General features: G+C 34.7%; 1 protein-coding gene across 3 annotated transcripts in view; it reads right to left on the bottom strand.

Annotated features, from left to right (window-relative positions):
• PPA2 (inorganic pyrophosphatase 2) overlaps positions 1–17,949 on the bottom strand; it is a 99,658-nt gene that overhangs the window by 7,719 nt on the left and 73,990 nt on the right. For all 3 annotated transcript variants that reach the window (XM_012436554.3, XM_012436555.3, XM_012436556.2), the window contains one exon: positions 9,800–9,869. In XM_012436554.3, the coding sequence (XP_012291977.2) occupies positions 9,800–9,869 (70 nt within the window). The remainder of the gene's footprint in view (positions 1–9,799; positions 9,870–17,949) is intronic.

The raw sequence follows: 17,949 nt of genomic DNA, 5'->3' as shown, positions 1-17,949 counted from the left end.
CCTGTTCCACCTCTTCTTCACCACTTTCTTCCTATTAGACTCTCTGAAAGTAGGACTAATTCTCATATGTCTAGAAAAATTAGTTAGCCTGACTTTTCCAATATCCAACAATGGAATGGGTCAACTCACAAAGAAGTGATATTCTCATCATTAGAAGTATTCAAAGAAGAGGCTGGAATAGAAGGGATTTCTCTCTCTGTGGTCAGTTTAACTCAACTATACTTATAGCAGTAATGACAATAAAAAGCAACATTTATAGGACCGGGCGCGGTGGCTCAAGCCTGTAATCCCAGCACTTTGGGAGGCCGAGGCGGGTGGATCACGAGGTCAAGAGATTGAGACCATCCTGGTCAACATGGTGAAACCCCGTCTCTACTAATACAAAAAATTAGCTGGGCATGGTGGCGCGTGCCTGTAATCCCAGCTACTCAGGAGGCTGAGGCAGGAGAATTGCCTGAACCCAGGAGGCGGAGGTTGCGGTGAGCCGAGATCGCGTCATTGCACTCCAGCCTGGGTAACAAAAGCGAAACTCGGTCTCAAAAAAAACAAAAAACAAAAAACATTTATTGAATATTTTCTATCTGCTGGACACTTTTACCTGGATTAGCTCATTCAATTCTCCACAATGGCCTGATAAGATACTATTATGATAAGTCCCATTTTATAAATAAGAAATCCAAGATGTAAATAAATTAAAATTTTTCTCAGATTATAAATTACAGAACTGAGATTTGGACCTAGACAATTTGACTACAGTAAAAAAAAATTTTTTTTGAAAAGATGTGTCACTAGACTAACACTGACCTGAAATAAACTACATGTATTTAAAGTCCGTAATTTGATAAGTTTTGACATACATATACTCATGAAGCCATCAATATAATCAAGATAATAAATATATTCACCACTATTCCAAAAGTTTCTCTATGCTCTTATAAAAGAGACTGTAAAAATCCCTTCTTCCTGGCTTGCTATGGTTTGCATTAAACATTAGCTTGCATTTCCTAAAATTTTATATAAACGGTATGATAAAATATGTATGTCTGTTTTCACTCAATATTTTTTTTTCAGATTCAACCATGTTGTGGCATGTATCAATAATCTATTCCTTTTTATTAGAGTAGTATTCCTCATAATTATACAAGCTGTTTATTCATTAATCCACTAATGAACATTTGGGTTGTTTTCAGTTTCTATTACAAAGAAAGCTGTTGCAAACATTTGTGTACAAGTCTTTGTATGGACATACACTTCATTTTGTCTTGGGTAAATATTTATGAGTGGATGACTTGATTGCATGGTATGTGTATGTTTAACTTTTCAAGAAAATACCAAACTGTTTCCAAATGGTTGTACCATTTTGTATTCTAACCAGCAGTAAACGAGAACTGTAGTCCCTCCACATCTTTGCTAACAATTAGTGTCCCTGGTCTTTTTACCTTTAGACATTTTAAAAATGTGTATTAGCATGCACTGTCGTTTTAAATCTGCATTTAATAACTAAAGTTGAGCATCACTTCATGTGGTTTTTTTTTTTTTTTTTGCCTTTTCTGTATAGCTTTGGTGAAGTCATCATTCATATGTTTTGTACTTTTTAAAAATTCTTTTAAAAATTCATCCATCCATTTACAGAGCCAATTTTGTACATTTTTAAAAACTGAATGCTTTGTTTTCTTGAGTTGTGAAAGTTCTTTATATATTCTGAATACAAGTCCCTTTGTCAGATATATAATTTTCAAATATTTTCTTGTAGTATGTAGCTTCTTTTCATTCTCTCAAGAATGTCTTTTGCAGAACAGTAATTTTTTATTTTGATGAGGTCCAATTTATTATCTTAAAGAACAGATCATACGTTTGGTGTCATAACTAAGAAATACCATCTAATCCAAAGTCAAATAGGTTTATAGTTTTGTGCCTTAAATTTAGGTCTAGGATACATTTTAGATAAATATATACGTGTAAGACTGAAATGTTTTTTAAAATATGAATAACCAATTATTTAAGCACTATTTGTTGAAAAAATATTATTTTGAAAATCAGTTGTCCATAGATATGTAGGTCTATGTCTAGACTTGGTCACACTGATCTATCTTTATGCTATTACTGTACTCTCATTATTGCAGTTTTTTATTAAAGCCCTGAAATCAGGAAAAGTTATGATTCTAACTTTGTCCTTTACCAAGGTTAGACTATTCTAGGTCCTTAGAATTTATTTATATCAGCGTGTTAATTTCTACAAAAAAGTATATTGGAATTTGATGGACATTGTGCTGAATCTGTAGATCAACTTTAGCAAAACTGATATCAAAATACTGAAATACTGTAATATATTACATGTAATAATACATGAACATTATTAACTCTTCATTTACTTAGTGTTCTAATTTCTGTTGGCAATATTTTATACTTTTCAGGGTACAGGTTCTTTGCATACTTTTGCCAGAGTTATTCCTGTTTCTTTTGTGTTTTTGTTACCACTATAAATAATGTATTTTTAATAGTATTTTCCAATTGTTGCCAGTATACAAAAATAGTTGCTTTATATGTGTGTGTGTGTGTGTGTGACTCTTGTTTCCCAGGCCTCCTGGGTTCAAGTGATTCTCCTGCCTCAGCCTCCCCAGAAGCTGGGATTATAAGCGACCACCACCATGCCTGGCTAATTTTTTATATTTTGTTTTTTTTTTTTTTGAGACAGAGTCTTGCTCTGTCGCCCAAGCTGGAAAGCAATGGCGCGATCTTGGCTCACTGCAGCCTCCGCCTCCCAGGTTTAAGTGATTCTCCTGCCTCAGCTTCCCAAGTAGCTGGGATTATAGGAGTGTGCCACCATGCCCGGCTAATTTCTGTATTTTTAGTAGAGACAGGGTTTCACCATGTTGTCCAGGTTGGTCTTGAACTCCTGACCTCAGACGATCCACCCACCTTGGCCTCCCAAAGTGCTGGGATTACAGGCATGAGCCACTGCACCCAGCCTGCAATTGTTTGCTATATTCATCTTGTGTCCTACAATCTTGCTAAGCTCACTTACTCTAGTCATTTTTAGGTAGAATTTGTTGAATTTTCTGTGGAGACATTCATGCCATTTCCCTCATAATCTGAATGCCTTTTCCTTCTTTTTATTGCCTTATTGCACTGGCTAGAACCTTCAGTACAAATGCTAAACAAAAGCAGTAGAAAGAAATTAGAGTCGTGTTTATAGAAAGGTTTTTAAGTACAAATTTAATTTGTTTACGCTTATTTCTTCTTCAGTGAGCTTTGCTAGTTTATGTATTTCAAGGCATCTGTCAATTTTATCCAAGCTTTCAAATTTATTGACATAAAATATTTTCACAGTATTTGTCTTATTTTTCTCTTAATATCTGTAGAATTAGCAGTGATATTACTTGTTTTGTGCCTGACTTTGAAAATGTGTCTTCTTTCCTGATCATTCTGCCTAAAGGCTTATCAGTTTTACAGTCTTCTCAAAGAACTACCTTTGGGCGCCATTAATTTTCTTGAATTGTTTTCAAACAATTCTGTATGCAGAGACCACTATAACACATACCTACTTAGATACAGAAGAGTAAATATTATTATTTGAGATCTTTATAACTTAAGTCTTTCTCCCTATTTATTAAAAATAAAAATCTTACTTACTCCCCTCTTTTCTCAGAGGTAACTTCTGGCCACCATGCTGAAATTGATGTTTACTTTTCTTACTTATGTTTCTAAAATGTAATACCATACATGTTTGTATTCATAAAAAATATATGCTATTGCTCTTAAAAAAATACATAAATGGTACATACTATATGTATCCTGCTGTTTTCACCTCATCTCTTATCAATAGACATTTAATTCAGTTTCTAATTTTTCCATTTCTGGTTACATAAACGCATGCATAGTGTCTCTGTAAGATGTGTACCTAGAAGGGTAATTTCTGAGTAGTGAATTATAAGCATCAAGTTTACTAGAAATTACTTAACGTTCTTCAAAGCAGTTGTAGCCATCTATACTCCTATAATACCGTCAAGTATGAAAGCTTCCCTTTCTACAGTTGCCTAAAAACTCTTGGTATTAACAGACTTTTAAACTTTTGATAACCTACAACTGTAAAATTGTATTGTGTTTTATTTTGATCCCATTGATTACAAGTGAAATAAAGCAAATTACCATGTTTAGTGGTCATTTTATGTTTCCTCTTTTGTGAACTGTCTATTCATGTTGTTTATACAATTTTTTTCTACTGGGTTATCTTTTTCTTGTGGGTTTGGATAAGTTGCTTATTATTTTAGATGCTAGTCCTTTTCTCATTTATATAAAATATCTCCTTCCAATCAATGACTTATCTTGTAACCTATTTTAAGGTTTTTTTGTTGTTGTTCTTGTTTACAGATTTTTCCCCCTTTACTTAAATTTATTAATCCTTTCTAGGTTATTCCTGTCTACAGCCATACCACCCTGAACGTGCCCTATCTCATCTAGGTTATTCCTGGCCCTTTACTATTGCATATACATTTTAGAGTCACCCTGTGAGGTTCAATGAAAATCTCACTGGGATTCTGATGAAAAAAATAGACTCACTTCATTAATTAACATGGGGAAAACTGCCATTTTCATGATTAAGTATTGTTTTACAAGCCTATTTGGGTTTTCTGTTTATTCTTGATTTAATATTGGCAATTTATATTTTAAGCAAAATTATCAATTCATCTTTGTTTAGAAAGTTATTGCAAAAAGCTTTTCAGTATTCTCTCTGATTATTGACTACATAAGAAGTATGTCTTCTGCCTGTAGTTATGTCTTCATTTTAGTTCTTGCCACTTTTCATTTGTGTCTATTCTATTTCATCATCCTTCTTGGCACAGGTCTATATAATTAGTCTTAAAAGAAAGAAAAGCCAGCTTTTGCTTTCCTTGATCTTGTCATTATTTCTTTGTTTTCTGTTTCATTAAATATTTACACTACTCTTTATAATTTTCTTCTAAAACAAAAAGTCAGAAAAATGAACAGAGTAAGTGTTAAGTTGAACTTCTATAATTTTCCTTCATTTCTACTATATTGTATACATTCAATTTCTCAGGAACTATATTTTCTCAGGAACTCAGTTGTCTCTCAATTTAAAATATTTTAATTTTAAATATAAATTATTTATAATTCATTTTATGAGCCCTGACTTACTTTTAAATTTCCAAACACATGAACTTCTGCTTTTTTAATACATTCATAATTGATTATATTATAGACAGAGGATGTGATATGCATGACAAGTCTTTAGCAACTCTATTTGTGGCCTAATAGCTACTCAATTTTTGGAAATGTGTATATATACTTGAAAAAATGATGTATTCACTAATTACGTATGTCCATTAGATTAATCTTATACATTTTATTTGAATCTTTTCAATATTCTCAAAATAATATTTAACTAAAGGGTCCTAAAAGTTGCATCATAAATCCCAATAGTCAAATCAAATATCTTTATAGACTATCAACCAATATTATCTGAAAGGCAAATCATGTGTTTGCATACACATACACACATGCACACACAAACATTCTTTGTTCTCTATAAACGCTTTAAGTCTTGCTCCCTGAAATAAAAAGCCAACTGTTTGTCACAAAATTCTCAAGTATTTGGGAAGAATCTCATATCTTTTGGCTGTAAAATCAAGTGAACGTTAAAAACTTTACAAAAATAAATGTAGGCTGGGTGCGATGGCTTGCACCTGTAATCTCAGTGCTTTGGGAGGCTGAGGTGAGAGGACTGCTTGAGGCCAGAAGTCTGAGACCAGCCTGGGCAATACAGTGAGACCCCACCTCTACCAAAAACTATAAGAAATTCACCAGGTGTGGTGGCACACACCTGTAGTCCCAGCAACTTGGGAGGCTGAGGTGGGAGGATCACTTGAGCCCAGGAAGTCAAGGCTACCATGAACTACATGATCATGCCACTGCACTCCATCCTGGAAGACAGAGCGAAACACTGTCTCTCAAAAAGTAATAATAATAATTGAGTAGTCCTGCAGTTGAGCTATTACATACAGAGTATTAGTTCTGTTGCCAGGGGCCACATGCTGTAGCCCACTCAGAGCACTCTCTCTGCCTGTTATGGATCCCTAGTGTGTTGGGATCAAATGAAGAAAACTTGTTTATGATACAGTCATGCTTTTTGTGATCAAATATAATTCAAACATCTACATTTGTAAACATAGCCCAATAATCATTTTGATCATTTAAATTCTCCTTCTGAAATCTTTTCAGATCTATACTTCTCAAGATCTCTAACCTAAGTCTGATAAATTACTTCCGTAGATATTTTCTATTTTGTATCTAAGAGGGTTCTTAATAATATTCATCAATTTGTTAGCTTGCATTTTATTTTTCATGGATATTCTAACAATATTTTTCCTAACTGATCTGTACATATTGTTGGATGACTAACAATTTTTTTAGCTTCAATGTTACACTTAATTGTGTTTTGATCAGTATATATTCATCCAGCATATACTTCCTACAATAGTTCTATTAATTACTCAAAAGTTTAGTCCATTTATTTCGTCTATTTTAAAAGTACAAAGCAGTTAACTGTATTCTAAAATTTCAATCAACATATCCTGAGTATTCTAGCAATATGCATCTAGAAAGTGAAAACCTCCCTTATTGTCTGGCCTTCTAATGACCATACTTCAGAATCATTTAACATCTACAGATAAGTCTCAAGACAATATTACTTAGGTACATGTTAGACTTGTTAATTCGCTTATTCTTTTTTTTTTTTTTTTGAGACGGAGTTTCACTCTTTCTACCCAGGCTGGAGTGCAGTGGCGCGATCTCGGCTCACTGCAACCTCTGCCTCCTGGGTTCAAGCAATTCTCCTGCCTCAGCCTCCTGAGTAGCTGAGACTACAGGTGCACGCCACCACGCCCAGCTAATTTTTGTATTTTTAGTAGAGACAGAGTTTCACCATATTGACCAGGATGGTCTCAATCTCTTGACCTCGTGAACCACCCGCTTCGGCCTCCCAAAGTGCTGGGATTATAGGCGTGAGCCACTGTGCCCGGCCTAATTCGCTTATTCTAAGCTCACTAACAAATTTTGGTTCTTCTAATTTGTTTCATACAAACCCAGGACTTGATATGGTCTGAATCTGATCAAGTATGATGGATGACTTCTGTGTCTTCAATTATTCTAAGCAATTAGAGTACAAAAAAAAAAAAACCTGACAGCACTTTGAAGACTGTACAATATTCAGTATACAGCAAAATGAAGAGACATGGAAATATACACCTAAATAATTCTGATTCAAACACTTCAATGTGATTCTGAAGAAAGGAAATGATGAGACAAAATGCTTTTATGACAAATAATTTTGTTATTACAAATTAAACTCTATATGAGAAGGGTGTTAACTAATCTGGGCTCTAAGAATTCTGAATCACTAATGAGGGTGCTAATAGGGCAATTATTTGACTTACAAATATTTAATAATGAAAACTGGCATACATGAAGTTCCACTGAGCTAGGGAAGAGGGACTGGTTTCTCTAAATTGTAAATTTCTGATGCAGTATTCTCAGTGAAAAATTATTCAGTATAGTACTTTCTTCATTATTGTAAAGCTCAACCAAGTTACCAAGCCATGTAATTAAAGCTGTATGTTCACCTTTCTGAATTCTAATTTTATTCCTCTAACTAGTCATATATATGTCCTCCAATTATTTTTTGACTGTTTTGCCACTAATGTGACAGAAAACAATGAAAAAGCAAAAAAGAAAAATGTAACATAGAAACTTTAAGCTTGTGACTAATTTTAAGATGAGTATCTACTATATTATTTATGAATCTAAAACTGAAGTACATGGAATAGACAATCTGAGATTAGTGAGACAGATTGCTTATATAAAGATGAAAAGTTTTCGTTTTCCTTTATTTTACCCTTAAATAAGTAATGAAAACCAAATTCTGAATATAATCTACAGAGATACAAAACTGATAACTTGGAGAAAATAATGTGGCCTGCATCATTGTGACAGCTTCCCTGTATCTTCTCTAATCTGTTTATGGCCTACAGTCCATTCTCACCAACGCAGCCAGAATAATCTTGTTAAAATCAAAGTCAGATTAGACCACTCCTTTGCTGAAAATATTTTAATGGTTCCCTACCTCATTCAGAATAAGAAATGCAATCCTTAAATTACCTGCACAGAGTCTTTCATAATCAACCCACATCTTCAAACGCAGATCCAAACATTTCCAATCTCATCTCCTCCTTTCTCCCCCATACCTTCTCTACTCTACCAGTCACTATGGTCTCCTTGGGTGTTTCTTGAATACCTCAGACATCCTCTTGCCTCAGGGCCTTTGGGAGTGTGGCCTTGAATGCTCTTCTTTCACCTGACTCACGCCCTTACCTTCTACAAATCCTTGCTCGTATGTTGGCCCTCTTCGTAGTGAGGCTGTGGCTGACCACCTTTTTAATGATTTCAACTCCCATACCACTTCTGGCACTTTATCCCCTTGTTCCTGCTCATTTTTCAGAAGGCATTTATTAATCTCTGAAACGTTCATTATTTTACTTGCATATTTCTTTCTTATCCATCTCTCCAGGTAAAATGTGAGCTACACAAGGGCAGAGGTTTTTGTATCTTTTCTTTAATTACTGCATTCCCAGCACCTAGATCTTACCACATAACAGGCATTAATTAGATAGCCGATACATTCGTGGAAAAAAAAAAAAACCAATAAATTAAAAGCAGCCACAGTGATCAACTAACATTTAGGAACATTTTAGTTGTTCTTAATGTAAAGATCTAAATTCACTAGTTTTTAAATCTCATAGTTTTTAAAAACCCTTAATTTATAAATGAGATTCTAGCCTAAGATAACTCCTAAATACACTTTATATAAGCAATATTACTTGATTATTTGAATATAAATTTTCTTATTTAGTGATCTCCAAATCAGTCATTAATTTACTAATAAATTCAGTTGACCATGCAGCATTATCACTGACATGTAAAAATCCAAGGATATCATCTTAGTTTACAGAAGGAAAGCATGTGAGACAGCTAAACTAAAGGGAAATAAAAAGCAAAGAGTCTTATCAATTTTGTTTTTCTTAAGGTGAAAAACATAATTTTATTTTTAATTTAAATTTATTTTCAATTTTTTTTTTTTTGAGACAGAGTCTCACTCTGTCACCCAGGCTGGAGTACAGTGGCACAATCTTAGCTCACTGCAACCTCTGCCTCCCAGATCAAGTGATTCTTGTGCCTCAGGCTCTTGAGTAGCTGGGATTACAGGCATGTACCACCAGGCCCAGCTAATTTTTTCTATTTTTAGTAGAGATAGGGTTTCGCTATGTTGGCTAGGCTGGTCTCAAACTCCCAGCCTCAAGTGATTCACCCGCCTTGGCCAGGAATGAGCTCCCATGTTGGGCCAATTTTATTTTTCTTAAGCTAGAACTGTGCCAATAGCTAGTTCCCATGTGGACACTGGACAGAAGCTAATTCATGGAGATATGACAGTACAGAGGAGAGCATATTATATAAACAATAATAAACTGATAAGAAAAACAGCGTCATATGAAATTAACTAAATGGTTAATATACTTTCAAATACAGAATTTAAAAACCCAACTAAAAGATTTTAAGGTTTTCATTTAAATTCCTTGAATTATGAAAGTAGATTTCAATGTGATTTTTAAGCTTTATCCTTCTCAAAAGGACTTGACACATTTCATTGCTAGAAATTTCAGAATTTCTACTAGACTTCCCATGACATTTATAAGATTAAAGGATGTCTTGGATGTTTGCCCCTTACCGATTCAACTAATGATCTTGCTTCCTCTTGAGTGCAACGAAAAGGGCTATCAGATATCTGCACGTTTGTGCTGGAGAGGAAAAGAGAATGTTACTATTAAACAGGATAAAAAGAAACAATTACCAAAAAAAAAAACCCAAAAACTAATTCCAAATACTCCATATCAGTTGTACACTTTCAACCAATGAATGGAAACTGAATGGATAAAAATTAAGACAATGAAAATTATTGTATATTCTTTCAGGCAAGGTTATAAGTATTGAGTAGTCCACAGCAAAGCACTCTCTAGAATGATGAAAAGATGTTTAAAAGTCCTATTACACAAATCCTAATAAATTCTAGGTATATATAAAAAGCTCCACCACAATTGTACTTCACCTTTACTGAAGAAAAGAGGAACCAAATTTGACCCACAGAATGGGACTATAAGGATAAATTTTTCTCTTAATTGAGGTGACAACCACTGTAATTAGCTACTGAAAGCTGTCGCAGAATCTCTTTCACAGATAAGGAGATTAAAGAGAAAACTACATGAACATAAAGTTCGTTTTCTTACACATAGGGAAGTTCAGCCAGGTATAAGACTAGCAGCTCCTTCCCTGAGTAGGGAAGGCTCCATAGGGTCAAAGGCCTTTCCTATACCTCTGAAAGCATGCCACTCATTATGTATTGCCACCCCCTAGAGGAAAGCAAAAGCATCATTCCTCTGAAACATATTAAGACCAATTTTTAAAAACTTCATTAAAAGAAAAGACAGATTAAAATGGATATAGAAATAGGTGACAGACAAGGGAGTTAAAGCCAAATTAACTTTTTAAATAGAAGAAAAAATGATTATCAGATCCCTAAAAGATAAAAATAATAGGTAAAACACACATAAACATACCCCCTCAAGTGAACCTAAGGATATACATTATCAAATTTATTTTCACAATAGCTTGTGAAACATGTTGGGATATTGTGATAAAACATCTGTCTATATCTGTAATTGATGACATGAGTATACAGCAATTATAATAAGTGGTCATTTTGGCTTCTATCCAGACTCATAATGTGGGATCCATTTTCATTCTGGGCATAAATAGAATTTGATGAAAGTTAACAGCAACATCTTTAAGACTAAGTTTTTTGCCACCATGGCACGTTTCCTACATAACAAAACTGCACATCCTGCACATGTACCTCGAAACTTAAAGTCGAGGGAAAAAAAAGACAAAGTTTTTTGTATTCTCTTTCCCGCAGCTCATGTTTAAATAAGCTGAAAACTGAAAAAGGTAGAGCCTTGTAAGTCGGATGTTTTCTTGATGAATGTCAAAAATAAATTTTAAAGGAACCAGGCAAAATATTAAACACTGTGGTGGTCCTGTGAAGAAAGTATGGTATACAAAGTACTAATTACAATACATACAATGCTTTTAATATTATAACTAAACCAAAGTAAAACATTCCTTGGAAATTCTGGGAAAATGGTGGTGAGAGAGCGGGGGGCGGAGGGTCGGGGGGAGTCTTTTCTAGATACAGTTACCATATAAAACACAGAACAACCAATTCCATTTGAATTTCAAATAAGCAGCAAACTATTTGTTAGTATGAGTATGTCCCAAATATTGAAGGAGACACACACACTTTCATGGAAAAATATTTGTTATTCCGAAATTCAAATTTAACTGGTGTCCTGTATTACTAATCTGATAAATCTGATAACTCTACTTCTAAAGTAATCTGCTACTCTTACAACAAAATGAAACTATGAATAGGAATCTTAGAAAAGAATGACAATATTAAAGCCAGCACTGTAAAATTTGAAAATATTTAAAATTTTATTTTAATTTTAAAAACTAAAAAATTTTAAAAATATCTCTGATAAAATGTCTTGACAAGTAACTAGTAGTGATATCCCTTGAGAAAGTAAACTGACTCTGCTATTTTTCACCTTAAAAAAATGTATGAGCAGCTGGGGGTGATGGCTAATGCCTATAATCCCAGAACTTTGGGAGGCCAAGGCCTGAAGTTCAGGAGTTCAAAACCAGCCTGGCCAGCATGGTGAAACCCCATCTCTACTAAAAATACAAAAATTAGCCAGGTGTGACGGTATACCCTTATAATCCCAGCTGCTTGACAGAGCAAGACTCTGTCAGAAAGAAAGGAAGAAAGGAAGAGAGGAAGATAGGAAGAGAGAGAGAGACAGAAAGAAAAAGAGATAGAAAAAGAAAGAAAGAAAGAAAGAATGAATCAGCATCACTGTTTCAAGAATGAAATGGAAAGCAAGACAAATGAACTTGTAAGATTCTTATCAGATATACCGTACATAGGATGAAAGATTACAAAGTTCCTTGTTCGTATTTCTCAAATAGGCTCTTCTGTTAGTCTTTTATCAGCTAAAAACAGTGCCAAGAACCTCACTGACATCCTTTTAGTCGATAAAATATGTAATCTGGGTTGTAAGAACACATATGTATGTAAATATGTGTGTGCATACATATATGTACTTTACCCCCTCTTGGATTTAATAAAATTATTTGTACTTTGAATGTTTAAAGATGTAATAAAAGGCATGATATGAAGAAATCTTTTTATTTTTTCTGAACTGGCCTTCATACAAAAATAGTTGTTTTACATTGATTCATATTTATTTGCCAATTCAAAAAATCATACTACGTGTCAGGGAGTTTTCCAGATACTGGAGACACAATATTGATTCATGGAGTCCCCATGGAGCTTTTAATCCTTAAGATTCTTTTTAGTTTTCAAACTATGGCTATGACCTGCTAGAGGAAATGCAATATAATCATTTAAAGAACGGATGCTGGAGGAAATGCAATATAATCATTTAAAGGACTGTTAGTGCCTAAGATAAATGAAACTTAACAAAAAACCTAAAAAGAATGCACTGCTTTCCTTTTTATACTAAGATACTAAATATTATATTCTAAATTTATAAATGTTACATGACCTATATAAAACCTTGTTGACCAAAACAAGCAGATGACATTAGAGCAAAAAAATCAATAAAACCAAAAACGCTGTGTACAACAAACCCAAATTACATATAAAAATAGTAAAGTGTATTAGTAGACAAATAATAGGTAAAATAACTGAAAAAAGGGAAAATTACCTGCAAATAATAAACAGATAAATAAAAGATGAAATTTACAGGGCCAGTAACATGGAACTTTAGTGAAGGGAAAACCATTTTCTTCAAGTAAATTTCAAATCAAACAATGGCTCACACTCATGAGAATCCTCAAAAACAGTATCCAGGATAAAGATTTGTCAAGACTTTTCATTCTAAAGCAAAACAGTCAAGAAAAAGGGAGAGAGAAAATTTAAAGAAATAAGAATGCCAACAATTTTATACCATAACCTCCAAAGTTTATAGAAGGATGTGACCTTGGGATAAATGTACACAAAGAAGTTTGTACCATCAATACATAAAGAAGTACCAGATTACTGGTACCAAAACAGACATACAGATCAATGGAGCAAAACAGTGACCCCAGAAATAACACCACACATCTACAACCATCTGAGCTTCAACAAACCTTGATAAAAACAAGCAATGGGGAAAGGATTCCCTATTCAATAAATGGTGCTGGAAAAACTGGCTGGCCATACACAGAAAACTGAAACTGGACCCCTTCCTTACACCTTATGCAAAAATTAACTCAAGATGGATTAAAGACGTAAATGTAAAACCCAAAACCATAAAAACCTAGAAGAAAACCTAGGCAATGCCATTCAGGACAGAGGCATGGGCAAAGACTTCATGACTAAAACACCAAAAGCGATTGCAACAGAAGCCAAAATTGGTAAGTAGGATCTAACTACTAAAGAGCTTCTGCACAGCGTAAGAAATTAGCATAGAGTGAACAGGCAACCTACTGAATGGGAGAAAATTTTTGCAATCTACCTATCTGACAAAGGTCTAATAGCCAGAATTTTCAAGGAACTTAAACAAATTTACAAGAAAAAAACAAACAACCTCATCAAAAAGTTGGCAAAGGATATGAACAGACATTTCTCAAAAGACATTTATGCAGCCAACAAACATGAAAAAAAGCTCATCATCACTGATCATTAGAGAAATGCAAATCAAACCACAATAAGATATGCTCTCACTCCAGTCAGAATGATAATTATTAAAAAATCAAGAAACAATAGATGATAGTGAGGCTGTGAAAAAATAGGAATACTTTTACACTGTTGGTGGGAGTGTAAATTAGTTCAACCATTGTGGAAGACAATGTGATGATTTCTCAAGGACCCAGAACCAGAAATCCCATTTAACCCAGCAATTCCATTACTAGGTATACACCCAAAGGAATATAAATCGTTCTACTATGAAGACATACATGCATATGTATTTTTACTGCAGCACTATTCATAATAGCAAAGATATGGAACCAACCCAAATGCCCATCAATGATAGACTGAATAAAGAAAATGTGGTGCATATACATCATGGAATACTATGCAGCCATAAAAAGGAATAAGATCATGTCCTTTGCAGGGACGTGGATAAAGGTGGAAGCCATCATCCTCAGCAAACTAATGCAGGAGCAGAAAACCACACACCTCACATTCTCACTTATCAGTGGGAGCTGAACAGTAAGAACACATGGACACAGGGAAGGGAACAACACACACTGGGGCCTGTCAATGGGGGGAGGGGAGGGAGATTATCAGGACAAATGGCTGATGCATGCAGGGCTTAATACCTAGGTGATGGGTTGATAGGTGCAACAAACCACCATTGGCACATGTATACCTATGCAACGAACCTGCATGTTCTGCACATGTATCCTGGAACTTAAAGTAAGGAAAAAAAAAAAAAAAAGAAGTACCAAATACACCTTTCTCTAGGAATGTAAAAAAAAAAAACTTCAAGACCTAAATAATTTAGAAGAATTGAATATATTTCTTTATTCAGTAAGCATATTTAGACTACCTACTGTGTCAAGTCCTGTTATCAAGTACTGAGGTAAAAACTCAATACAAAGTATTAAAAAAAAATCCACCCCCAGTTCTAGATAGAGATATGTACAGCAGTGATATGACAGCCCAACAGAAATGAAACTGTGCAGAGGTGACATCTAAACTGCTTGAAAAATGAAGATGTCCGAAGAAAGATAAAGGGATGGGAAGGAATAGCCCATGAGGCTGGAGAGGTAGGTTTGGACATATTGTTTAAGGATGGAAGGGTTGGATGAAATCCATATTGTTTAAGGATGGAAGGGTTGGATGAAATCCCATATTTGAAGGGAATCATAAGATGTTTTTAGGCATAAAAATGACAGTCATATTCACACTTTTGAAAGATAATTCTGGCAGTACTGTATAGAATATATTAAACAGGAGAATGATTGTTAATTAAAAAACAGTTTATGAGTAAAGAAATGCTAAGTAACTGAATTAGTTTAGTTTTATAACTAGAAGGCTCTCAAGAATCAATCAAAACTTGAAAAATGTTATAAGACAGATGGATCAAAATAAATAATGGTTAATAAAGTAGTAAACAGAATAGTACATTTCTGATTTCTTAATAAGGTATATCAACTGGTTGAAGAGAGAGTGAGAGAGGACTAAGGAATAAACTCCAACGGCAAAAAATGATTTCCCCAGAATCAAATTTAAAGTTTTCTTAGGTAAGACTAGAAATATAAAATTCTCTCTTTTAAAAGAATATTTAGCTTTCAGAGTAAACATCCAGCAGTGGAAAAAAGAATACACAACAACAAAAATCTTATTTGGAGAAAGAGAATTTTCAAGGTATCAATTAAAAGAACTTAATAAATCCAGTGCTGCTGAAAGAAGTCACTACCTGGATTAAAGAAAACAAAAACAAATGTTTGTTGGCTTTAAAATATTATTCAACAATTTGCTCCAACAGATATTTATTGAGTGGCTACTACATGCCAGGCATTAGGAATATAAAGATGAATCAGGCATCTTTATTCATCTGCTTTTGAGGAACTTATAGTCTAGAGAAGAAGACAAATTCATGAACCAAGTACTTTATAACTGTGACAAATGTAATGACAGAAATCCAAAGGGGACAAGGAATACAGAGAGTACTGGCACTTAAGCTAGCATGGGGCTATAAGAGGGACTGTTTCCTAGAGAAGACGACATAAAAATTAAATCTGAAAAGATGAGTAACTTGGCCAGTTCAAGAAATGATAAGACAATCATGGCCAAATAAACAAAATGAGTAAAGGTCTAGAGATCACTACAAGCACAGTGTTTGTAAGGAGTGCAAATGGCTTTCAGTTGTTGTAACGTGAAATAAGAGACAAGAAGTGACGGAAAATGAGGCTAGAAAGGTTATCTAAATCTTGGAAGGCTTTGTTTGTTTTTCCATGAAAACAAGTTTGGATTTTATGATTCTTAAGGCCGGGTGCAGTGGCTCATGCCTGTAATCCCAGCACTTTGGGAGGCTGAGGTGGGCGGATTGCTTGAACCCAGGAGTTCAAGACAATACACAGCAACATACTGAGACCCTGTCTATACAAAAAATGTAAAAAGTAGCCAGGTGTGGTGGTGCATGCCTGTAGTCCCAGCTACTTGGGAGGCTGAGGTGGGAGGATTGCTTAACTCTGGGAGGTTGAGGCTGCAGTGAGTTATGTTCACACTCCTGCACTCCAGTCTGGGCAGCAGAGCAAGACACTGTCTCAACATAAATAATAATAATAATAATAATAAGGTTCTTAAGCAGAGAGGCTCATCAGAATCACACAGGGAGCTTTAAAAACACACGTTTAGACTCTGCTTCCTAAAGATATGAATATACTAAGTGTAAAGAAGGGGACAATGTATCTGAGTTCTGTAACAATTTCCCTAGTTAATTCTGTGTATTACATACACATTGAGAGAATGTCTATGATAGTATAGACCTAAACTGAACTAAGTGAGAAAAACAGGTTTCAAAAAGGAAGGCAGAGGAAGGCTTGCCAATCTATAATGGTACAGTTTAAGGAATTAAGAAAGATAGGCAACTCATTACATAAAGGCAAAAGAAATAAAAACTAACGACTCTGAATGTATTTTCAAATTAAGTTACGATAAAAAAATAAGAGAAATATGGATTAAAATGAGTTAAAATTTTGAAGATCTTGGACTTTAAATTTTCTAGATGCATATGATTTATATACTGAAACTTATATTCTGAAAATTCTTAGGCTAGGCATGGTGGCTCACACCTGTAAGCCCAGCACTTCAGGAGGCTGAGGCAGGCAGATCACAATGTCAAGAGATCGAGACCATCCTGGCCAACATGGTGAAACCCCCATCTCTACTAAAAATACAAAAATTAACCAGGCATGGTGGCACACGCCTGTAGTCCCAGCTACTTGGTAGGCTGAGGTGGAAGAGTTGCTTGAACCTGGGAGGCGGAGGTTGCAGTGAGCTGAGATTGTGCCACTGTGCTCCAGCCTGGTGACAGAGCAAGAATCCATCTCAAAAAATAAATAAATAAATAAAAAATAAAAAGAAAATTCTTAAACTAAAAAAAGTTATTTTACTGTAAAAATGCAGAGGAGGCAAAAGAATACAGCTATTAAGAGAGTAAGGTTTAGGCCAGGTGCAGTGGCTCACGCCTGTAATTCTAACACTTTGGGAGGACAAGGCGGGCAGATAACTTGAGGCCAGGAGTTCGAGACCAGCCTGGCCAACATGGCAGAACCCTGTCTCTACTAAAAATACAAAAATTAGCCAGGCATGGTTTCAGGCACCTGTAATCCCAGCTACTTGAGAGGCTGAGGCAGGAGAATTGCTAAGCACTTGCACCTGGGAGGCGGAAGTTGCAGTGAGCCAAGATCGTGCCACTGCACTCCAACTTGGGTGACAGAGCAAGAATCCACCTCAAAAAAAAGAAAAAGTAAGGTTACATCCTAGCTCCACCATGCATTGTGTGACCTTATTAGATAAGTTAACCTAAATCTTTATGTGGACTGAATTTCCTCATGTGTAAAATGGAGATAATAACAATACATACTTTATAGGATTCTTGAATATTAATTACGTAACATATAAATCACTCAGAACCTGGAACATAGTATAGAGTTAATAAATATCTTTATCATTACTCAGGAGACTACAGCAAAATGATTCCAGAGCTTAGAAATAAACCTTCACAGTAAGGATAATTAGAC

This window comes from Aotus nancymaae, unplaced genomic scaffold (genome assembly GCF_030222135.1).
Source record: "Aotus nancymaae isolate 86718 unplaced genomic scaffold, 86718_ANA_hifiasm-v0.15.2.pri h1tg000033l, whole genome shotgun sequence".
Classification (NCBI taxonomy): Eukaryota; Metazoa; Chordata; class Mammalia; order Primates; family Aotidae; genus Aotus; species Aotus nancymaae.
This window is presented reverse-complemented; position numbering and strand designations above follow the sequence as displayed.